This window comes from Zonotrichia leucophrys, unplaced genomic scaffold (genome assembly GCF_028769735.1).
Source record: "Zonotrichia leucophrys gambelii isolate GWCS_2022_RI unplaced genomic scaffold, RI_Zleu_2.0 Scaffold_34_1600103, whole genome shotgun sequence".
Lineage (NCBI taxonomy): Eukaryota > Metazoa > Chordata > Aves > Passeriformes > Passerellidae > Zonotrichia > Zonotrichia leucophrys.
In genome coordinates, this window is record NW_026992239.1 from 86,131 (window position 1) to 110,581 (window position 24,451).

At 62.9% G+C, this 24,451-nt stretch overlaps 1 protein-coding gene across 1 annotated transcript in view; it reads left to right on the forward strand.

Moving 5' to 3' along the window:
- Positions 1-24,451, forward strand: part of HCFC1 (host cell factor C1) — a 42,790-nt gene that overhangs the window by 14,246 nt on the left and 4,093 nt on the right. Inside the window, exons 9-25 of the mRNA XM_064736951.1 lie at positions 1,624-2,145; positions 3,214-3,374; positions 4,386-4,440; positions 4,560-4,702; positions 6,230-6,460; positions 7,318-7,422; positions 8,483-8,705; positions 10,748-10,890; positions 11,870-12,008; positions 13,268-13,473; positions 14,740-16,660; positions 16,749-16,933; positions 17,713-18,154; positions 19,690-20,085; positions 20,913-21,034; positions 22,677-22,811; positions 23,822-24,007. Coding sequence (XP_064593021.1) covers positions 1,624-2,145; positions 3,214-3,374; positions 4,386-4,440; positions 4,560-4,702; positions 6,230-6,460; positions 7,318-7,422; positions 8,483-8,705; positions 10,748-10,890; positions 11,870-12,008; positions 13,268-13,473; positions 14,740-16,660; positions 16,749-16,933; positions 17,713-18,154; positions 19,690-20,085; positions 20,913-21,034; positions 22,677-22,811; positions 23,822-24,007 — 5,315 coding nt within the window. The remainder of the gene's footprint in view (positions 1-1,623; positions 2,146-3,213; positions 3,375-4,385; positions 4,441-4,559; positions 4,703-6,229; positions 6,461-7,317; positions 7,423-8,482; positions 8,706-10,747; positions 10,891-11,869; positions 12,009-13,267; positions 13,474-14,739; positions 16,661-16,748; positions 16,934-17,712; positions 18,155-19,689; positions 20,086-20,912; positions 21,035-22,676; positions 22,812-23,821; positions 24,008-24,451) is intronic.

The following is a 24,451-nucleotide window of genomic DNA, read 5'->3' on the forward strand; positions in this document are numbered from 1 at the left end:
TGGAGACAGGTGAGTCTGGGGGCCTGCAAGGACCTGGGGGGCTGCAAGGACCTGTGGTACCTGGAGACAGGTGAGTCTGGGGGCTGCAAGGACCTGGGGGGCTCAGAGGGGCTGCAAGGACCAGGGGGGCTGCAAGGACCTGTGGTACCTGAAACAGGTGAGTCTGGGGCTGCAAGGACCTGGGGGGGCTGGAACAGCCAGGTGTGCTGCAAGGACCTGGGGGGGCTGCAAGGACTGGGGGGCTGCAAGGACTGGGGGGCTGCAAGGACCTGTGGTACCTGGAGACAGGTGAGTCTGGGGGCTGCAAGGACCTGGGGGGCTGCAAGGACCTCTTTTACCTGGAGATAGGTGAGTCTGGGGGCTGCAAGGACCTCTTTTACCTGTAGACAGGTGAGTCTGGGGGCTGCAAGGACCTGGGGGGCTGCAAGGTCTGGAACAACCAAGTGTGCTTCAAGGACCTGTGGTACCTGGAGACAGGTGAGTCTGGGGGCTGCAAGGACCTGGGGGACTCAGAGGGGCTCCAAGGACCCTCTGGTACCTGTAGACAAGTGAGTAATCGAGGTGTAACCCAGGTGTAACCCAGGTGTGACAGGTGTTACATAGGTCAAGGGCAGGTGGTACCCACATGTACCCCAGGTGGGATGTGAGGGGTACAGGAGTCACCCAGGTGTGCTCTAGGTGTGCCAGGTGTTATATGGGTATCATCTACCTGTACCCCAGGTGTACCCACCTGTACCCAGGTGTACCCTAGGCATACCCACTACCCTAGGTGTACTCCAGGTGTACCCCAGGTGTGATTTGAGTGGTACAGGTGTACTCACCTGTACCCCAGGTGTACCAAGGTGTACCCCAGGTGTGCCCAGGTGTGATATGAGTGGTACAGGTGTATCCAGGCATACCCCACCTGTACACCAGGTGTACCCAGGTATGATATGAGTGGTACAGATGTACCATAGATATACCCAGGTGTACCCCAGGTGTACCCACCTGTACCCAGGTGTACTCCAGGTGTGATATGAGTGGTACAGGTGTACCCAGGTGGGTTATGAGTGGTACAGGTGTATCCACGCATGCCCCACCTGTACCCGATGTGTACTACAGGTGTGATATGAGTGGTACAGGTGTACCCAGGTGTACCCAGGTGTACCCAGGTGTACTCCAGGTGTGATATGAGTGATACAGGTGTATCCACCTGTACCCCCGGTGTACCCACCTGTACCCCAGGCATACCCAGGTGTAGTCCAGGTGTGATATGAGTGGTACAGGTGTACCCAGGTGTACCCACCTGTACCCCAGGCATACCCAGGTGTACCCACCTGTACCCAAGGTGTACCCAGGTGTATCCAGGCATGCCCCACCTGTACCCCAGGTGTACCCAGGTGTGATATGAGTGGTACAGGTGTACCCCAGGTGTGATATGGGTGGTACAGGTGTACCCACCTGTACCCCAGGTGTACCCAGGCGTACCCAGGTGTACCCAGGTGTACTCCAGGTGTGATATGAGTGGTACAGGTGTACCCCAGGTGTACCCAGGTGTACCCAGGCGTACCCAGGTGTACTCCAGGTGTGATATGGGTGGTACAGGTGTACCCAGGCGTACCCAGGTGTCCCCTCTCCCCGCAGAGCGCCCGCCGGCGCCGGGCCGCGTGCAGCTGGTGCGCGCCAACACCACGTCGCTGGAGGTGAGCTGGGGCGCGGTGCCCACGGCCGACTCGTACCTGCTGCAGCTGCAGAAGTACGAGCTGCCCGCCGCGCCCGCGCCGCCGCCCGTGCCCTCGGTGCCCGCCAACCCGCCCAAGAGCCCCGCGCCCGCCGCGCCCGCGCCGCCGCCCGCGCCCCCCGCCCTGCCCCAGCTGGGGGGCGTGGGGCTCACCCTGCTGCCCCCGCCCGCCGCGCCCCCCAACCCGCCCGGCGTCACCGCCGCCGCCGCTGCGGCCGCCGCCGTGGGGACAGCGGGGACGGCGGCGGGGACAGCGGGGACGGGCAGCGGTGGCACCGCCGGGGGGGTGGCGGCGGTGGCGGCGGCCACGGCGGGGACAGCGGGGGCGGTGGCGGCGCCCCCCGGAGCCACCCTGCAGGTGCTGCCCGCGGCCGGGGGGGCGGCGGCGGCAGCGAGTGCAGCAGCCACGGCGGGGAGGGCACCTGGTGAGTGACACTGGGGCGTGTTGGGGACATTGGGGACGTTGTGGGAGGAGATGGGGTCGTTGGGGGGAGTTGGGGATATGGGGAGATTGGGGGGGGATGGGGACATTGGGGATGGGGGGGAATGGGGACGTTGGGGGGACATTGCGGACATTGAGGGGAGATTGGGGACATTGATCGGGAGATGAGGACCTTGGGGACATTGGTGGGGAGGTGGGGACAGATGGGGGACGTTGGGACAGTGTGGGGGGAGATGGGGACAGATGGGGGACGTGGTGGAGAGATGGGGACACTGTGGGGACGTTGGGACATGGTGGGGAGATGGGGACAGATGGGGGGACATTGGGGACATTGATCGGGGAGATGGGGACAGATGGGGGGACATTGAGGACATTGATCGGGGAGATGAGGACCTTGGGGACATTGGTGGGGGAGATGGGGACACTGGGGGGAGATGGGGACACTGTGGGGATGTTGGGGACGTGGTGGGGAGATGGGGACAGATGGGGGGACATTGGGGACAGTGTGGGGGGGAGATGGGGAAAATTGGGGGAGGAGATGGGGATATTGGGGACATTGATGGGGGAGATGGAGACATTGGGGACATTGGTGGGGGGGAATGGGGATATTGGGGACATTGTGAGAGGGAGGAATGGGGACATGAGGGGGGATAATGTGGACATGGGAGGGAGATGGGGACATGGGGACATTGGGGACATGGGGGGGAATGGGGACATTGGGGACATGGGAGAGATGGGGACATGGGGGAGGCAGAGATGAGGACGTTGAGGGGGGAAATGGGGACATTGGGGACGTGGGGGGGACATTGGGGAGACACTGAGAGGGAGACGCTTGAGGAACCCCCAGACCCCTCCCCAAATCCCTCCCTGACACCCCCAGACCCATCTGTGACCCCTCCAAAGTCCAGGAGGGTGCTGAATGTGACAGGGGACACGGGGATGTCCCTCAGTGTCCCTGTCCCCTTCCAGGTGTCCCGGCCGTGCTGAAGGTGACACAGGGATGTCCCTGTGTGTCCCTGTCCCCACCCTGACCCCCGGTGTCCCCTCCCAGGTGTCCCAGCAGTGCTGAAGGTCACCGGTCCCCCTGCGGCCACCGCCGGGCCCCCGTTGGTCACGGTGCGCTCGGCCGGGCCCGGCAAGGCCCCGGTGACGGTGACATCGCTGCCCGCCGGCGTCAGGATGGTGGTGCCCACCCAGAGCCCCCAGGGCACGGTGAGAGCGGGCACACCTGGGGGGGGGGACATGGGGAGGGGTCCTGAGGGGGGTCAGGGACACGGGGAGGGGACCTGGGGGTCGTTGGGGACTGAGGGAGGGATCCCTGGGGGGATATTGGGGACACAGGTGTGACACAGGTGAGCCCCAGGGGGTACTTGGGGACATAGATGTGATACAGGTGGTACCTGGGTGACACAGGTGTGACACAGGTGAGTTCCAGGGGGTACATGGGGACACAGGTGTGACACAGGTGGTACCTGGGTGATACAGATGTGACATAGGTGAGTTCCAGGGGGTACATGGGTGACACAGATGTGACACAGGTGATACTTGGGTGTGTCTTTGCTGTCCCAGGTGTACCCCAGTTGTGAGTAGGTGCCCTCCAAGGTGTGCTCAGCTGTCCCCAGGTGTCCCCTATGTCCAGGTGTCCCCAGGTGTGTCCATCTCAAGTGTCCCCAGGTGTGTCCCCAGGTGTGCTCAGGTCCCCTAGGGTACTCCAGCTGTCCCCAGGTGTGCTCAGGTGTCCCCTTCCAGGTGTCAGCAGCAGCCCCCAGGAGCTCCGGCAGTGCACCCACTGTCCCCAGTGTCCCTCAGCTGTCCAGCGTCCCAGTGTCCTGGTGTGCCAGTGTCCCAGGTGTCCCAGGTGTGCTCAGGTGTCCCTGTCCACAGGTGATCGCAGAGCCCCCCAATGAGCGCATGGCGCTCTGGCTCAGCAGCCACAGCCCCAGGTGTCCCCTAACTGTCCCAGGTGTCCCCAGGTGTCCCCAGGTGTCCCCAGGTGTGTCCCCAGGTGTGCTCAGGTCCCCATAGGTGTACTCCAGGTGTCCCCAGGTGTGCTCAGGTGTCCCCATGTCCTCAGGGCTGATCAGCAGCAGCCCCCAGTGAGCGCATGGCCGCTAGCAGCGCAGCCCCCAGTGTCCCCAGGTGTGCTCAGGTGTGTCCCCAGGTGTGCTCAGGTGTGTCCCCAGGTGTGTCCCCAGGTGTGCTCAGGTGTCCCCTGTCCCACAGGTGATCGGCAGCAGCCCCCAGATGAGCGGCATGGCCGCTGCGCCGCAGCGCCAGCGTGTCCCCCAGTGATCCCCCCGTCCTGCGGCATGCCCACGTGCTCAGCGTCCCCAGCGGTGCCACCACGTCCCACAGGTGCTCGTGACCCCCAGGTGGCCATCCCCCTGCCGCAGTCAGGTGGCCCTCACGAAGATCCCCCGGCCTCGGCGCCCACCGTGCTCAGCGTCCCCGCCGGGGCCACCATCGTCAAGACGGTGGCCGTGACCCCCGGGGCCACCACCCTGCCCGCCACCGTCAAGGTGGCCTCGTCACCTGTCATGGTAGGGGACACTGCGGGGGCTGAGGTGGCACTGGGGGGTGTCATTGTCATCGTGGTGTCACCAGGGCTTGGGTGGCACTGGGGGGGTGTCATTGTCACCGTGGTGTCACCAGGGCTTGGGTGACTTGGGGTGGCACTGGGTGACTCAGGGTGACCCTGTGGTGTCACCACAAGTCTTGTGGGTGTCCCCACGCTGTCCCCACAACATCCCCACCACGTCCACATCGCATCCCCATGATGTCCCCACACTGTCCCCATGCTATCCCCACAATGTCCCCTCAATCTCCCCACAATGTCCCCATCGTGTCCCCAACACCGTCCCCTCAATCTCCCCACAATGTCCCCATGCTGTCTCCACATGTGCTCACCTTGTCCCCTCAATCTCCCCACAATGTCCCCATGCTGTCCCCTCAATCTCCCACTGTGTCCCCACACTGTCCCCTCAATGTCCCACCATGTCCACCCACTATCCCCACCATGTCTCCACACTGTCACCTCAAAGTCCCCACCGTGTCCCCACCATGTGCTCTCAGCCTCCCTAAAATGTCACACAATGTCCCCCTCAATCTCCCCAATGTCTCCACACTGTCCCTTTAATCTTGCTACAATGTCCCTATGCTGTCCCCTCAATCTCCTCATGTTGTCCCCATGCTGTCCCCACAATGTCCCCACCGTGTCCCCTTAACCTCCCCACTGTGTCCCCACACTGTCCCTTCAATCTCCCCACCACATCCCACAATGTCCCCACACTGTCCCATCAATGTCCCACCATGTCCCCACCATGTTCTCAATGTCCCTGAAATGTCCCCATCGTGTCCCCAACACCGTCCCCTCAATCTCCCCACCATGTCCCCATGCTGTCTCCACATGTGCTCACCTTGTCCCCTCAATCTCCCCACCATGTCCCCACACTGTCCCATCAATGTCCCACCATGTCCCCACCATGTTCCCTCAATCTCCCCACCATGTCCCCACCATGTTCTCAATGTCCCTAAAATGTCCCCATCGTGTCCCCAACACTGTCCCCTCAATCTCCCCACCGTGTCCCCACACTGTCCCATCGATGTCCCACCATGTCCCCACCATGTTCTCAATGTCCCTAAAATGTCCCCATCGTGTCTCCAACGCTGTCCCCTCAATGTCCCACCATGTCCACCCACTATCCCCACCATGTCCCCACACTGTCCCCTCAATCTCCCCACAATCTCCCCGCAATGTCCCCACACTGTCCCATCAATGTCCCACCGTATCCCCACCATGTCCCCACCATGTTCTCAATGTCCCTAAAATGTCCCAACGCTGTCCCCTCAATGTCCCACCATGTCCACCCACTATCCCCACCATGTCTCCACGCTGTCCCCTCAATCTCCCCACAATGTCCCCATCGTGTCCCCAACACCGTCCCCTCAATCTCCCCACCATGTCCCCACACTGTCCCATCAATGTCCCACCATGTCCCCACCACGTTCTCAATGTCCCTAAAATGTCCCCATCGTGTCCCCAACGCTGTCCCCTCGTGTCCCCCCAGGTCAGCAACCCCGCCACGCGCATGCTGAAGACGGCGGCGGCCCAGGTGGGCACGGCGGGGGCGTCACCCGCGGCCACCAACGCGGCCACCCGGCCCATCATCACCGTGCACAAGTCAGGGACGGTGACGGTGGCCCAGCAGGCCCAGGTGGTCACCACCGTGGTCGGAGGGGTCACCAAGACCATCACGCTGGTCAAGAGCCCCATCTCCGTGCCGGGGGGCAGCGCCCTGGTGAGGGGGGACACGTTTGGGGACATTTTGGGGGGGGGGACACACACAGGTCTGGGGATATTGAGGGGCTGGGACGTGGATTTGGGGACATTGGTGGGGGGGACACGGGTTTGGGGACATTCAGAGGGTGGGGATGCGGGTTTGGGGACATTGGGAGTGTGGGGACATGGATTAGGGGACATTGGTGTGGGACACAGGTTTGGGGACATTGGGAGGGTGGGGATGCGGGTTTGGGGACATTGTTGGGGACAGGGGTTTGGGGACAAGGACAGTGGTGGGGACATGGGTTTGGGGACAGAGGGGACATTGAGGAGGGAGGACATGGGTCTGGGGACATTGGGAGTGTGGGGACACGGATTTGGGGACATTGGGGGAGACTTTAGTGGGGACACAGGTTGGGGACACAGATTTGGGGACATTGGGAGTGTGGGGACACGGATTTGGGGACATTGGGGGGGACATTGGTGTGGGACACAGGTTTGGGGACACAGGTTTGGGGACATTGGGAGTGTGGGGACATGGATTTGGGGACAGGGGGGACATGGGTCTGGGGACATTGGGAGTGTGGGGACGTGGATTTGGGGACAGGGAGCCAGTGAGGGGGTGGGGACACAGATTTGGGGGGTGGGGACCTGGATTTAGGGGGTTTGGAGTCACAGACCCTGGATTTGGGGACAAGGGGAGGAGGGAGGACATTGGGAGGGTGGGGACACAGATTTGGGGGGCTCTGGGGACCCCAGTTTGGGGACAGAGGGGACGCTGGGAGAGCAGGGACAGAGATTTGGGGGGTCTGGGGACAGGGATGGGGGGGGCACAGATTTGGGGAGGGGTCTCTGACCCCTCTCGAACCCCCCCAGATCTCCAACCTGGGCAAGGTGATGTCGGTGGTGCAGACGAAACCGGTGCAGAGCTCGGCTGTCACCGGGCAGGCGTCGAGCGGCCCCGTCACCCAGATCATACAGGTGACACCCCAAAATCATCCAGATTATCCCCAAAATTACCCCCAAAGCCCTGAGACCCCTCCCCAAATCACTGAGAGTCACCTGAGTCCCTGAGACCCCCACCCAGATCATACAGGTGACACCCCAAAATCCCCCAAAATCACCCAAAAATCCCCCAAAATCACTGAGACCCCGCCCAAAATTCACTGACCACTCCCCCCCACTGACCACTGACCACTGCTCCCTTGAGTTACCCCCCTTGAGTGACCACTCCTCTGACTGACTGCTCCCTTGAATGACCACTCCTACAAATGACCACCCCCCTCAAGTGACCACTTTCCTGAGTGACACTCCCCAAATGACCCCTCCCAAGTGACCACTCCCAAGTGACCACCCTCCTGACTCACCACTCCCTGACTGACCATTACCCTGAGTGACCACCCCTTGAGTGACCACTCACCTGAATGACCACTCCCTAAGTGCCCACTCCCTGAAGGACTAATTCCCGAACTGACCACCCCCCTCGAGTGACCATCCCTGAGTGACCACTCCTGAATGACCACTCCCCTGAATGACACCCCCCCTCAAGTGACCACTTTCCTGAATGACCACTCCCACTTGAGTGACCACTCCCCAAATGACCACTCCCTGAATGACCAGTCCCACTTGAATGCACTCCCCAAATCACTGACCACTCCCCATGACATGACCACTCCCCAAGTACCCCCTCAGTGACCACTCCCCACGTGACCATCCCCTGAGTGACCACCCACCAAGTGACCCCCCCCAATGACCACTCCCTGAATGACCACCCCCCTGAGTGACCACTCCCTGAAAGACCACTCCCACTTAGTGACACTCCAAATGACCACCCCCAAGTGACCACTTCCCTGACTGACCACTCCCTAAGTGACCATCCCACTGAGTGACCCCCCACCCTGAGTGACCTCTCCCCGAATGACCGCTCCCCTGAGTGACCTCTCCCCGAATGACCACTCCCCTGAGTGACCCCTCCCCGAATGACCCCTCCCCAAGTGACCTCTCCCCGAATGACCGCTCCCCTCGCTGTCCCCCTCCCCAGACCAAGGGCCCCCTGCCCGCGGGGACCATCCTGAAGCTGGTGACGTCGGGGGAGGGGAAGCCCACCACCATCCTGACCAGCACGCAGGCGGGGGCGGGGGCGGCCAAGCCCCCCACCATCCTGGGCATCAGCAGCGTGTCCCCCAGCACCACCAAGCCCGGGACCACCACCATCATCAAAACCATCCCCATGTCGGCCATCATCACCCAGTCGGGGGCGACCGGTGAGTGAGACCCCTCCCCAAATTAACTTGAGGCCACTGAACCTTCCCTGAGACCCCCAAACCATCCCTGACCTCCCTGAGACCCCCTAACCATCCCTGAGACCCCCACCAAAACCATCCCCATGTCGGCCATCATTACCCAGTCGGGGGCGACCGGTGAGTGAGACCCCTCCCCAAATTAACTGAACCCATTCTGAGACCCCCAAACCATCCCTGAGACCCCCAAACCATCCCTGACCCTGCCCTGAGACCCCCAAACCATCCCTGACCTCCCTGAGACCCCCACCAAAACCATCCCCATGTCGGCCATCATCACCCAGTCGGGGGCGACCGGTGAGTGAGACCCCTCCCCAAATTAACTGAACCCATTCTGAGACCCCCGAACCATCCCTGAGACCCCCAAACCATCCCTGACCTCCCTGAGACCCCCACCAAAACCACCCCCATGTTGGCCATCATCACCCAGTCAGGGCGACCGGTGAGTGAGACCCCTCCCCAAATGAACTGAGCCCGTCCTGAGACCCCCGAACCATCCCTGACCCTGCCCTGAGACCCCCAAACCCCCTGAGACCCCCACCAAAACCACCCCCATGTCGGCCATCATCACCCAGTCGGGGGCACCGGTGAGTAGACCCCTCCCCAAATAGCTTAACCACTGAACCTTCCCTGAGACCCCCAAACCATCCCTGACCCGCCCTATGACCCCCGAACCAAAGCCACCCCCATGTTGGCCATCATTACCCAGCGGGGGCGACCGGTGAGTGAGACCCCTCCCCAGATTAACCTGAATTTCCCCAAGACCCCCAAACCATCCCCAAACTCCCCCATCCCCTCAATTCCCCATCACCACCCAGTCAAGGGCCACCAGTGAGTGACAGGGGGTGACTCCCCGTGTCCTTGTCACCCCCATGTCCCCTCTGTGTCCCCACCCTGTCCCCCTGTAACCCCCCTGTGTCCCCGTCCCCCTGTGTCCTTGTCACCCTCGTGACTCCCTCTGTGTCCCTCTATTCCCCTGTCCCCTGTTGTCCCCCCATGACCCCAATGTCCTTGTCACCCTAGTCCCCCCTCTGGTCCTTGTCACCCTCTGACCCCCTCTGTGTCTCCTTCATGTCCCTGTCCAGTGACCTGCTGACCTCCATGTCCCCCCAGTGACACCCGTGTCCCCTCTGTTCCTTGTCACCCTCCTGACTTCCTCTCTGTGTCCCCACGTCCCTGTCCCCCATGTCACCCTGCCCCCCCATGTACCCCATTCCTTGTCCCTTGTGACCACCACTGGTCCCACCCTTCCTGATCCCCCCATGTCCCTTGTCCCCCTGTGCCCATGTCCCTGTCCCCCCTATGTCCCTCCCCTCTGTGTCCTCGTCACCCTCCTGACCCCCTCTGTGTCCCCACCCTGTCCCTGTCCCCCCATGTCCCGGTCCACCCCTGTGTCCTTTCACCCTCCTGACCCCCTCCATGTCCCACCTGTCCCCATGCCCCCCTGTGTCCCGTCCCCCCGTGTCCTTGTCACCCTCCTGACTCCCCTCTGTGTCCCCCCCCTGTCCCCTGTCCCCCCCATGTCCCTTTGTCCCTGTGACCCCATGTCCTGTCCCTATGTCCCTCCCCTCTGTGTCCTGTCACCCTCCTGACCCCTCTGGTCTCCTTCATGTCCCTGTCCCCCTGTGACCCATGTGACCCCTCCATGTTCCCCCCCCATGTGACCCCCGTTCCCCTCTGTGTCCCTTGTCACCCTCGTGACTTCCTCTCTGTGTCCCCCCCGTGTCCCTGTCCCCCTGTCCCCTTGCCCCCTCCGGTTCCTCTGTTCCTTTCACCCCCTGACCCCCTCTGTGTCCCACCGTCCCTGTCCCCCCATGTCCCTTTGTCCCCCTGTGACCCCATGTCCCTGTCCCCCTATGTCCCTCCCCTCTGTGTCCTTGTCACCCTCCTGACCCCCTCTGTGTCTCCTTCATGTCCCTGTCCCCCTGTGTCCCCTGTGACCCTCCATGTCCCCCCCATGTGACCCCCCCGTGACCCCGCTGACCCCCCCCCCCCGGTGTCCCCAGGTGTCACCAGCAGCCCCGGGATCAAGTCACCCATCACCATCATCACCACCAAGGTGATGACCTCGGGCACCGGCACCCCCGCCAAGATCATCACGGCTGTCCCCAAGCTGGGCGGGGGACACGGCCAGCAGGGCGTGACACAGGTGAGGCCGCGCCTGGGGACACCTGGGGACAGCTGAACCACGCTGGGGACACCTGAATGGGCATCTGGGGACACCTGAACCACTCTGGGGACATCTGGGGACACCTGAACGGGCACCTGGGGACAGCTGGGGGCACCTGAACCACCCTGGGGACACCTGAATGGGCATCTGGGGACACCTGAACCACTCTGGGGACACCTGAATGGGCATCTGGGGACACCTGAACCACTCTGGGGACCCCTGAATGGCATTGGGGACACTGAACCACTCTGGGGACATTGGGGACACTGAAAGCATCTGGGAACATCTGGGGGCACCTGAACCACTCTGGGGACATCTGGGGACACCTGAACCACCCTGGGGACACCTCAACATGCACCTGGGGACACCTGGGGACACTGAACGGGCACCTGGGGACACCTGAAGGGCACCTGGGGACATCTGATGGGCATTGGGGACACCTGAACCCCCCTAGGGGACACGGGAACGTCCCCTTGGGTCACCTGGGGATGCCCCTGGGGACACTTGAGATTGGGGGAGGTCAAGGACAATGGAGGTACAGAGGGGTCACATGGGGAGGTGGACACCAAGTGGGGTCAACAAGGGTTGGACATTGGACACGGGTGGGTCCCCTCAGGTTGGACACTGGGGTGGTCAGACAGGTTGGGGACATTGATGAAAGTGACAAGGAGGGATTTGGGGACATTGGGGACACTGGTTGGTCAAATGAGAGATGGACACCATGGTCCTCAGGATTGGACATTGGACACTGGTGGTCACTCATGGATGGGACATTGATGACAGTGACAAGGGAGGTTTGGTGACATTGGGGACACTGGGGTGGGGTCACCTCATGGATTGGGGACATTGGTGACAGTGTCAAGGGGGGTTTGGGGACACCGGCAGGCTGTCCCCGAGGGGTCTCAGCCCCGAGGGCCCCCAGGTGACAGCGGTGTCCCCACTGTCCCCGTGTCCCCAGGTGGTGCTGAAGGGAGCCCCGGGCCAGCCGGGGACCATCCTGAGGACGGTGCCCATGGGCGGGGTCCGGCTGGTCACCCCCGTCACCGTCTCGGCCGTCAAGCCCACGGTGACCACGCTGGTGGTCAAGGGCACCACCGGTGAGTGCGGTCAGTGGGTCACCTTTGGGTCACCTCTGGGTCACTGGGGTGGTCACGGGTCATCTCTGGGTCATTGGAGTGGTCACTCTGGTGGTCAAGGGCACCACCGGTGAGTGGGGTCACTCTGGGGTCAGTGGGGTGGTCACAAGGGAGGTCACTTGTGGTCAAGAGTCACCTCTGGGTCACTGGGGTGACCACCCTGGTGGTCAAGGGCACCACCGGTGAGTGCGGTCACTCTGGGGTCAGTGGGTGATCTATGGGTCATCTCTTGAGTCACTGGGGTGACCATTCTGATGGTCAAGGGCACCACTGGTCACTGGAGGGTGTCATTGGGTGTCACACCTTTCTGGGTACACTGGGGCTTGGTCACACTAGGGGTTGTGGGTCACTTGTGTGTCAAAGATTCATCTCTGGCCATGGGGTGACCACCTGGTGGTCAGGGCACCATGTCACTGGGGGTCATAGGGTCATGCTCTAGGACTGGGTGTCACAAGGTCATGTGTCAAGGGTCATCTTGTCATGGGTGACCACCGGTCAGGGCACATGGTCACTGGAGGGGTCATTGGGTCACCTCTGGGTGGTCACTAGGGGTGGTCACTTGTGGTCAAGGATCATCTCTGGGTCACTGGAGATGACCATTCTGGTGGTCACGGGCACCAGCAGTGAGTGGGGGTCACTCTGGGGGTCATTGGGTCAGCTCTGGGTCACTGTGGTCACCACCCCGATGGTCAAGAGTCAGCTCTGGGTCACTGGGGTGGTGACAAGGGGAGGTCACTTGTGGTCAGGGGTCACCTCTGGGTCACTGGGATGACCATTCTGGTGGTCAAGGGCACCACTGGTCACTGGAGGGGTCATTGGGGGGGTCATTGGGTCATCTATGGATCAGTGGGGAGGTGACAACAGAAGGTCACTTGTGATCAAGGGTCATCTCTGGGTCACTGGGGTGACCATTCTGGTGGTCAAGGGCACCACCGGTGAGTGGGGTCACTCTGGGGTCATTGGGTCATCTATGGGTCACCTCTGGGTCACTGGGGTGACCTCTCTGGTGGTCAAGAACACCATTGGTCACCATTGGGGCCATCCACGGGTCACTGGGGTGGTCACTTGTGACCAAGGACACCACTGGTGGGGGTGGTCACTGTCATGGGGAGGGGTCACCAAATCACAGGCAGGGTCACCATGGGGTCACCGTGGCACCACGGGGTCACTTTGGGGTCACTTTCCTGAACGGTCACTCACTGCCCTCGTGTCCCCTGCAGGTGTGACCACGCTGGGGACGGTGACAGGGACAGTGTCCACCAGCCTGGCCGGAGGGGCAGGTGGCCACAGTGCCACGGCCTCGCTGGCCACCCCCATCACCACCCTGGGGACAATCGCCACCCTGTCCAGCCAGGTGCTGAACCCTGCGGCCATCACGGCCACCGCGGCCGGGGGCGGCCTGGGGACACCGACCATCACCATGCAGGTGAGGGGACACTGGGGACATGGGGGACACTGGGGACACCGACCATCACCATGCAGGTGAGGGGACACTGGGGACAGGGGGGACATTGGGGACACTGGGGACATTGGGGACACTGGGGACACCGACCATCACCATGCAGGTGAGGGGACACTGGGGACATTGGGGACACTGGGGACATTGGGGACAGGGGGGCCTGGGGACACCGACCATCACCATGCAGGTGAGGGGACACTGGGGACATTGGGGACATTGGGGACACTGGGGACATGGGGGACATTGGGGACACCGACCATCACCATGCAGGTGAGGGGACAGGGGGGACACTGGGGACATTATGGACACTGGGGACACTGGGGACATTGGGGACACCGACCATCACCATGCAGGTGAGGGGATGGGGGGACACTGGGGACATTGGGGACAGGGGGGACACTGGGGACATTGGGGACACTGGGGACACTGGGGACATTGGGGACACTGGGGACACTGGGGACACCAACCATCACCATGCAGGTGAGGGGACAGGGGGCACACTGGGGACAGGGGGGCGGGGGCACACCGACCATCACCATGCAGGTGAGGGGACACTGGGGACAGGGGTGACATTGGGGACACTGGGGACATGGGGGACACTGGGACACCGACCATCACCATACAGGTGAGGGGACATTGGGGACACTGATCAGTACCATGCAGGTGAGGGGACACTGGGGACATTGGGGACACTGACCATCACCATGCAGGTGAGGGGACACTGGGGACAGGAGGGACAGTGTCACTGTCACCCCCTGCGCCTCGGGGACAGGGCCCTTGTGGCCCATCACCTGTGTGGGGACATTGGGGACACTGGGGACAGGGGCTGGGCACACCGCCCATCACCATGTGGATGAGGGGACATTGAGGACAGGAGGACTGGGGACATTGGGGACACTGACCATCACCATGCAGGTGAGGGGACACTGGGGACATGGGGGACATTGGGGACACTGACCATCACCATGCAGGTGAGGGGACATAGGGAGTACTGGGGACACTGGGGACATTGGGGACACCGACCATCACCATGCAGGTGAGGGGACACTGGGGACATTGGGGACACCGACCATCACCATGCAGGTGAGGGGACACTGGGGACATTGGGGACACTGGGGACTCTGGGGAATTTGTGGTGAACCAAGGGGGGGTCACAGGGATTTGACACTGGGGGGGAAGGGGGGCGGTGTCTGTGCCCAGTGCCACCTGCCCTGACCCCCCTTGGGGACACAGCCGGTGTCCCAGCCCACGCAGGTGACGCTCATCACCACGCCCAGCGGCGTCGAGGCCCAGCCCGTCCACGACCTGCCCGTGTCCATTCTGGCGTCCCCGACGGCCGAAGGTCCCCCCGCGGCCACCTCGGGGGGCGGCGGCCTGGCCGAGCCCCCCCCGGCCGAGGCCACCCCCGGCACCGTCACCTTGGTTTGCTCCAACCCGCCCTGCGAGACGCACGAGACGGGGACAACCAACACGGCCACCACCAGCCTGGTGGCCAACGTGGGCACGGGGACAGGGGGACAGCTGCAGCTGCAGCTCTGCGAGGACGCGGGCGGGGGGACGGCGGTGGTGGCAGCGCCACCCCGGGCCTGCTCCAACCCCCCCTGCGAGACCCACGAGACCGGGACCACCAACACCCCCACGGCGGCGGGGACAGCGCGCTTGGGGACACCGGGGGCGCCGCCCTGCCCCACGCAGCAGACGGCGGCCACGGGGACGACGATGACGGCGCGGTTGTGTCCCCCCGATGGCGGTGGCAATGGTGGTGGTGGTGGTGGTGGTGGCAGCGGTGTCACCTCGTGCCAAACGCAGGAGGCAGCCCCGTGCCAAACGCCCTGGGGACAGCCTGAGGTGGGGACGGTCACTGCGGCCACCACGGCGAGCTGTGAGACACGGCTGTGTGCCAACCCCCCCTGCGAGACCCACGAGACGGGGACAACCAACACGGTGACGGTGACAGGGACACGGCTGTGCTCCAACCCTCCCTGTGAGACCCATGAAACGGGGACAACCAACACGGTGACGGTGACAGGGACACGGCTGTGCTCCAACCCTCCTTGTGAGACCCATGAAACGGGGACAACCAACACGGTGACAACAACGGGGACACGGCTGTGCTCCAACCCTCCTTGTGAGACCCACGAGACGGGGACAACCAACACGGTGACAACAACGGGGACACGGCTGTGCTCCAACCCGCCCTGTGAAACCCATGAAACGGGGACAACCAACACAGTGACAGTGACGGGGTCACAGCTCTGCTCCAACCCCCTGTGTGAGACCCATGAAACGGGGACAACCAACACGGTGACAACGGGGACACGGCTGTGCTCCAACCCGCCCTGTGAGACCCACGAGACGGGGACAACCAACACGGTGACGGTGACAGGGACACGGCTGTGCTCCAACCCTCCTTGTGAAACCCATGAAACGGGGACAACCAACACGGTGACAATGACAGCACCGAGGCCACCCTGCTCCAACCCACCCTGTGAAACCCACGAGACGGGGACAACCAACACGGTGACAACAACGGGGACACGGTTCTGCTCCAACCCCCCGTGCGAGACCCACGAGACGGGGACAACCAGCACGGCCACCACCACCACGGCCACCTCGCGCCCCCCGCCCGAGTCGGGGACAGCAGCGGTGCCACCGCCTCGAGGTGTCCCCCCCTGCTCCAACCCCCCCTGCGAGACCCACGAGACGGGGACGACCAACACGGTGACAGTGACATCGTCACAGCTCTGCTCCAACCCTCCCTGTGAAACCCACGAGACCGGGACCACCAACACGGCCACCACGGCCACCGCGGGCTCCCGGCCGGGTGACACCACCACGGCCACCAGCGCTGCCACCACGGCCACCACCTCCAGCACGGGGGGGTCCCCGCCTTGTGCCAACCCCCCCTGCGAGACCCCCGAGAGCGGGACCACCAGCACGGCCGCCACCAGAGCGGGCTCCTCGCCCTGCCAGAGCCACCAGGGCAGTGCCACCAGCACGGCCGCCACCGAGGGGGTGACACCGTCCCCGCCCTGTGCCACCACCGCTGCCACCAGCCCCCCCCGCGCCTGCTCCAACCCCCCCTGCGAGACCCACGAGACGGGGACAACGGCCACGGCCACCACGGTCACCGCCAGCATGGGCGCCAGCCAAGGTGACCCCGGAATTGTCCCCACATTGTCCCCAAATCGTCCTTGCTTTGGGGTGGTCGCCTCGCTGACCCCTCCCCGTTGTCCCCACAGAGCCCCCCCCGCCTGCTGCCAACGGGCAGGGGGAGGGGGAGACCCCGCCCAGCGAGGCCGGGGGTCCCCCCGTGCCCCCCCCCGGGACCCCCAGCCCCGGCCCCAGCGGCGGCACCGGGACCCCCCAGCCCCGGGCGGTCACCACGGTCACTCAGTCCACGCCAGCGCCGGGGCCGGCCGTGCCGGTGAGCTGCGGCCTTGGGGACACTGGGGACAGGGTTGGGGACACTGGGGACGGGGTTGGGGACAATGGGGAGGGGGTTGGGGACACTGGGGACGGGTTGGGGACACTGGGGAGGGGGTTTGGGGGGTATTAAAAGGGGATTTGGGGACACTGGGAGGGGGTTTTGGGGCACTGGGGAGGAGTTTGGGGACATTAAAAGGGAATTTGGGGACATAAAAGGGGATTTGGGGGCACTGGAGGGGGTTAGGGACATTGGTGGAGGATTGGGGACAGTGAGAGGGGGTTGGGGGCACTGGGGACGGGGTTGGGGACATTGGGGAGGGGTTGGGGCAATGGGGATGGGGTTGGGACACTGGGGAGGGGTTGGGGACACTGGGGAGGGGTTTTGGGGTACTGAAAGGGATTTGAGGGCACTGGGAAGGGGTTTGGGCACTGGGAGGGGTTTTGGGGCACTGGGAGGAGTTTGGGGACATTAAAAGGGAATTTGGGGACATAAAAGGGATTTGGGGCACTGGAGGGGGTTAGGGACATTGGTGGAGGATTGGGGACAGTGAGAGGGGGTTGAGGATGCTGGGAGGGGTTTGGGGACACAAAAGGGGTTCTGGGGACACCGGGAGGGGCTCTGGTGACACCAAGGATGCCCCAAGCACCGTGGCACTGCCACCCGGCATCTCCCGGTGCCCCTGGACGCCCCCAGGTCCCCAATTTGGGGTGGTGGGCTGGGGTCTCTTCATCTCTCCCCCCCCCCAACCCCATTTCCTCTCCCCTTCCCCCCCCCAGACCATCTCGTCGCTGACCGAATCCCCCCCGGCACCCCCCGAGACCCCCCCAAGCACCACCACCACCACGCCCACCCCTCCTGGAGACCCCCACCCATCCCAGGACCCCTCCTCAGCCTCGGCCACGTCGCCGTCGCCCCCCGGGCCCGAGCCCGCGCCCCCTGCCCAGGCCGGCTCGGAGCCCGGGGGCTCCCCGGAGCCGCTGGCCGTGGTGGTGCTGCCGCCGAGCGCGGCCGAGGGCGGCCCGGCCGAGGGGCTGGCGCTGCCCCCCGAGCTGCTGGCTGAGGCGGGGGGCGCGGGGGGACCCCCCGGGCTGACCCCCGAGGAGCTGGCGGTCACCGCGGCGGCCGAGGCGGCGGCAGCGGCTGCGGCCAGCGAGGAGGCGCAGGCACAGGCGCTGGCCATCCAGGCCGTGCTGCAGGCGGCGCAGCAGGCCGTCATGGGTCAGTTTGGGGGGGTCCTGGGGGGTTTGGGGGGCTTTGGGTCAGTTTGGGGGTCCTAGGTGGGTTTTGGGGGTCCTGAGGGGTTCTGGGGGTCCTGGGTGGGTTTGGGGGTGGTCACGGGGGTCTTGGTTCCATGGTGGTGACCCCAGGCCCAGGCGCTGGCCATCCAGGCCGTGCTGCAGGCGGCGCAGCAGGCCGTCATGGGTCAGTTTGGGGGGGTTTGGGTCAGTTTGGGGGGTCCTGGGGGGGTTTTGGGGGGTCCTGAGGGGTTTGGGGGGTCCTGGGTGGGTTTGGGGGGGGTCCTGGTGGGATTGAGGGGGTCCTGATGGGGTTTGAGGGGTCTTGGTTCCATGGTGGTGACCCCAGGCCCAGGCTCTGGCCATCCAGGCCGTGCTGCAGGCGGCGCAGCAGGCCGTCATGGGTCAGTTTGGGGGGTCCTGGGGGGTTTTGGGGGGTCCTGGGGGGGTTTGGGGGGTCTTGAGAGGGTTTTGGGGGGGTCCTGAGGGGGATCTGGGGGTCTTGGGGTTGTCTTGGTTCCATGGTTGTGACCCAGGCCCAGGCTCTGGCCATCCAGGCCACAGACCAGGGGGGTCATGGGTCAGCCTGGGGAGGTCCTGGGGGCATTTGGGGGTTTGGGGGTGGTCATTGGGGTCTTGGTCCCACGGTTATGGGGGTCGCACACTGAGGGCCATGGTGACCCCATGACCATGATGACCCCATAGGATCCATTTTAGGATGACCCAGTGGATGAATTTTGGGGTGATCCCTTGGGATGGATTTTAGGGTGACCCCTTGGGATGGATTTTGGGGTGACCCCAAGGACTCCATGGGGGGGATTTTGGGGTGACCCCTTGGGGTGCATTTTGCGGTGACCCCATGGGATGGATTTTGGCTGACCCCAATGACCCCATGGGGTGCATTTTGCAATGACCCCAGTGACCCCAGGGGATGGAATTTGGGCTGACCCCATGGTGGAGGGGCTGAATTTTAGGATGACCCCAGTGACCCCAAGGGATGGATTTTGGCTGACCCCAGTGACCCCATGGGATGAATTTTAGGCTGACCCCAGTGACCCCAAGGGATGGATTTTGGCTGACCCCATGGGATGTATTTAGGATGACCCCAGTGCCCCCATGGGATGGAATTTGGACTGACCCCAGTGACCCCATGGGATGAATTTTAGGCTGACCCCAATGACCCTAAGAGGTGTGTTTTGGCTGACCCCAAGGGATGAATTTTAGGATGACCCCAGTGACCCCATGGGATGGATTTTGGCTGACCCCAATGACCCCATGGGATGTATTTTGGCTGACCCCAGTGACCCCATGGGATGAATTTTAGGATGACCCCAGTGACCCCATGGGGTGGATTTTGGCTGACCCCAATGACCCCATGGGATGAATTTTGGCTGACCCCAATGACCCCAAGGGATGGATTTTGGCTGACCCCAGTGACCCCATGGGATGAATTTTAGGACGATCCCCATGCCGTGTCCCCCCCCTGACGTGTCCCCCCCGTCTGTCCCCTCCCCGCAGGCACCTCGGAGCCGCTGGAGCCCGGCGAGCCCGGGGGGGGCCCCTCGGAGCTGGGGGGCGCCCTGGGGGTCTCGGAGGCGGCGGGGGGCGCGGGGGGGGCGCTGCCCCTGGTGCTGACCCAGCAGGACCTGGCGGCGCTGGTGCCGCACCAGCAGCACCTGGCCGAGGCCGGGCCCCCCCCCGCGGCCCCCCCCGCGCCCCCCACCCCCGCCCCGCCCCCTCCCGCCCCCGCCGCCCCCCCCCAGGCGGCCGCGCCCCCTCCCCATTTGCCCACCGAGGCCTTGGCCCCCGCCGACAGCCTCAACGACCCCGCGGGCGACGCCAACGGCCTGGGGGAGCTGGGCACGGTGCCCGGGGGGGGCGCCCCCGCCGCCCTGCTGCCCCCCCCCGGCGACGGTGAGACATCCTGGGGGGGGGAAATGGGGTGGGACCCCCGCCCATGGCAATGGGGGGGGAAATGGGGACCTTTGGGGGTGTGGGGGGAGGGGAAATTGGGTCTTTTGGGGGTGTGGGACCCCTGCCCACGGCAATGGGGGGGGGAAAGGGGACCTTTGGAGGTCCTTTAAGGGTGTGGGACCCCCGCCCATGGCAATGGGGAGGGGGAATGGGGACCTTTGGGGGTGTGGGGGGAGGGGAAATGGGGTCCTTTGGGGGTGTGGGACCCCTGCCCATGGCAATGGGGGGGGAAATTGGGTCTTTTGGGGGTGTGGGACCCCTGCCCACGGCAATGGGGGGGGGGAAATGGGGTCTTTTGGGGTGTGTGTGGGGGGGAAAGGGGTCCTTTGGGGTGTGGGACCCCTGCCCATGGCAATGGGGGGGAGGGGAAATGGGGTCCTTTGGGGATGTTTATGGGGTGGGGAGGGGTCTGGCATCCCTGGGGGGGCACCCATTTGGGGAGGGGGTCCTTTCAGAGCTGTTTATGGGGTGGGAGGGGTCCCATGGGAGAATTTGGTATCCCTGGGGGGGCTTGGGACCCCCTGAGTGGGGGCACCCATGGCAATGGGGATGGGGAGAGGGCACCAATTTTGGGGAGGGGTCTTTTGGGGGGGATATTTATGGGATGAGGGGGGGATGTGGGACCCCCTTTGAGGGGCACCCATTACAAGGGGAGGGGGCACCCCTAGGGTTGGTTTGTGACCCCACTGCTGACATTGGGGTGGGTGAGGAATGCAATGGGGGTTTTTTGAAGCCCCCTCCCCAATTTTTTGTGCCTCCCTCCCCAGGCCTGGCCCCCTCGAGCGCCTTCGTGGCCCCCCCGGGCCCCACGGTTGCCCCCAGCCCCGCCAAGCTGCAGGCGGCCGCCGCCCTGGCCGAGGTGGCCAACGGCATCGAGAGCACGCCCGTGGTGAGTGAAATTCACCTGGAAATCAGCCCAAAATCATCACAAACCCACCCGAAAATCAACCCCAAAATCATCACAAACCCACCCAAAAATCCCCCCCAAAATCCTCACAAAAACACCCAAAAATCCCCCCAAAATCATCACAAACCCACCTGAAAATCACCCCAAAATCATCACAAACCCACCCAAAAATCACCCCCAAAATCATCACAAACCCACGCAGAAATCAGCCCCAAAATCATCACAAATCCACCCAAAAATCCCCCCCAAAATCACCACAAACCCACCAGAAAATCATCCCCAAAGTCATCACAAACCCAGCCAGAAATCCCCCCCAAAATCCTCATAAACCCACCCAGAAATCAGCCCCAAAATCATCACAAACCCACCCGAAAATCAACCCCAAAATCATCACAAACCCACTCAAAAATTCCCCAAAAACCCTCACAAACACACCCAAAAATCTCCCCTAAAATCCTCACAAATCCTCCTCAAAATCCAACCCAAAATCATCACAAACCCACCCAGAAATCACCCCCAAAATCATCACAAACCCACCCAAAAATACTCCCCAAAATCATCACAAACCCACCCAGAAATCACCCCAAAAATCATCACAAACCCACTCAAAAATTCCCCAAAAACCCTCACAAACACACCCAAAAATCCCCCCCAAAATCATCACAAACCCACCCAAAAATCACCCCCAAAATCATCACAAACCCACCCAGAAATCACCCCCAAAATCATCACAAACCCACCCAGAAATCACCCCCAAAATCATCACAAACCCACCCAAAAATCACCCCCAAAATCATCACAAACCCACCCAGAAATCACCCCAAAATCATCACAAACCCACCCAAAAATCACCCCCAAAATCATCACAAACCCACCCGAAAATTCCCCCCAAAATCATCACAAACCCACCCAGAAATCACCCCCAAAATCATCACAAACCCACCCAAAAATCCCCCCCAAAATCCTCACAAACCCACCCAAAAATCCCCCCCAAAATCTTCATAGATCCCCCTAAATCCAACCAGAAATTCCCCTAAAATCTCCCTCAAAATGTTTCCAATTTACCCCCAAATTTTCCCCCAATTTCCCCCTATAAAATCCCCAATTTCCCCCCATAAAATCCCCAATTTCCCCCCATAAAATCCCCAATTTCCCCCTATAAAATCCCCAATTTCCCCCCATAAAATCCCCAATTTCCCCCATAAAATCCCCAATTTCCCCCCCTAAAACCCCCAATTCCCCCCCATAAAATCCCCAATTTCCCCCATAAAATCCCCAATTTCCCCTCAAAAAATCCCCAATTTTCCCCCATAAAATCCCCAATTTCCCCCCATAAAATCCCCAATTTCCCCCTATAAAATCCCCAATTTCCCCCATAAAAATCCCCAACTTCCCCCCATAAAATCCCCAATTTCCCGCCATAAAAATCCCCAACTTCCCCCCATAAAATCCCCAATTTCCCCCTATAAAATCCCCAATTTCCCCCCATAAAATCCCCAATTTTCCCCCATAAAATCCCCAATTTTCCCCCATAAAATCCCCAATTTTCCCCCCATAAAATCCCCAATTTTCCCCTCTAAAATCCCCAATTTTGCCCTAAACCTCCCCAAACTGTCCCTGCCAGAAGCCCGAGCCGGGGGCGCCGCCCAAGGCGCTGCCCAAGAAGGAGAACCAGTGGTTCGACGTGGGCGTCATCAAGGGCACCACCATGATGGTCACCCACTACTTCCTGCCCCCCGACGACGCGCCCCCGGCCGATGTGAGTGACCCTGGACATGGGGACAGACGTGGGGACACGGGGACAGACGTGGGGACAGCCAGGGACAGACATGGGGACAGCCCTGGGGACAGCCAGGGACAGACATGGGGACAGCCAGGGACAGGCTCGTGGCATTGGGGACACCGCTGGGACAGCTCAGGGACAGACATGGGGACAGACATGGGGACACGGGGACATCCAGGGACAGCTCAGGGACAGGCTCGTGGCATTGGGGACACCGCTGGGACAGCCAGGGACAGACATGGGGACAGCCCCTGGGGACACGGGGACAGACACGGGGACAGCCCCTGGGGACACGGGGACAGACGTGGGGACAGCCAGGGACAGACATGGGTGGGGGTCATCAAGGGCACCACCATGATGGTCACCCACTACTTCCTGCCTCCTGACGATGCCACCCCGGCCGATGTGAGTGACCCTGGCGTGGGGACAGATGTGGGGACATGGGGACAGACACGGGGACAGCTGGGGACATGGGGACAGACAGGGGGACATGGGGACAGACATGGGGACAGCCATGGGGACAGACACAGGGACAGCCCCGGGGGACATGGAGGCAGCCCTGGGGACGTCCAGGGACAGCCCTGGGGACAGCTCAGGGGACATCCAGGGACAGCTCAGGGACAGGATCATGGCATTGGGGACCCCCCTGAAACAGCCCTGGGGACACCCAGGGACAGCTCAGGGATAGGCCTGGGGACACTGGGGACAGCCTTAGGACAGCTCCATGGCATTGAGGACACCCCTGTGGCACTGGGGACACCCAGGGACACCCCTGGGGACACCCAGGGACACCCCTGGGGACACCCCTGGGCTCTGTGTCCCCACCGTGTCCCCATGGGAGGAGGGCTCGGAGTTCCCAGGCTCTGTCCCCTCATGTCCAGGGCGTTTCTCTGTCCATGTCCTTGGCTCTGGGGGGGTTCCTGTGTCCCTGTCCCCATTCCCAGGGGGGTTCCTGTCCCCACTGTGTCCCCACCGTGTCCCCACAGGACGATGCCTCGGGGGTCCCGGACCACTCGCAGCTGCGGCGCCAGGAGCTGCAGCCGGGCACGGCCTACAAGTTCCGCGTGGCCGGGCTCAACGCCTGCGGCCGCGGGCCCTTCTCGGAGCTGTCGGCCTTCAAAACCTGCCTGCCCGGCTTCCCCGGGGCGCCCTGCGCCATCAAGATCAGCAAGGTGAGCCTGGCAGAGACCCCAGACCCAAAACAGGGACCCCAGACCCATGGGGGAGCCCATAACATCAACCCCAACCCAACCTGACCCAATCCAACCTGACCCCATCCCTGCCCGGCTTCCCCGGGGCGCCCTGCGCCATCAAGATCAGCAAGGTGACCCCAGACCCACAACAGGGACCCCAGACCCAAAACAGGGACCCCAGACCCATGGGGGTACCCGTAACATCAACCCCAACCTGACCCAACCCGATCCAACCTGACCCCATCCCTGCCCGGCTTCCCCGGGGCGCCCTGCGCCATCAAGATCAGCAAGGTGACCCTGGCAGGGACCCCAGACCCAAAACAGGGACCCCAACCCATGCCGGAGCCCATAACATCAACCCCAACCCAACCCAATCCAACCTGACCCCATCCCTGCCCGGCTTCCCCGGGGCGCCCTGCGCCA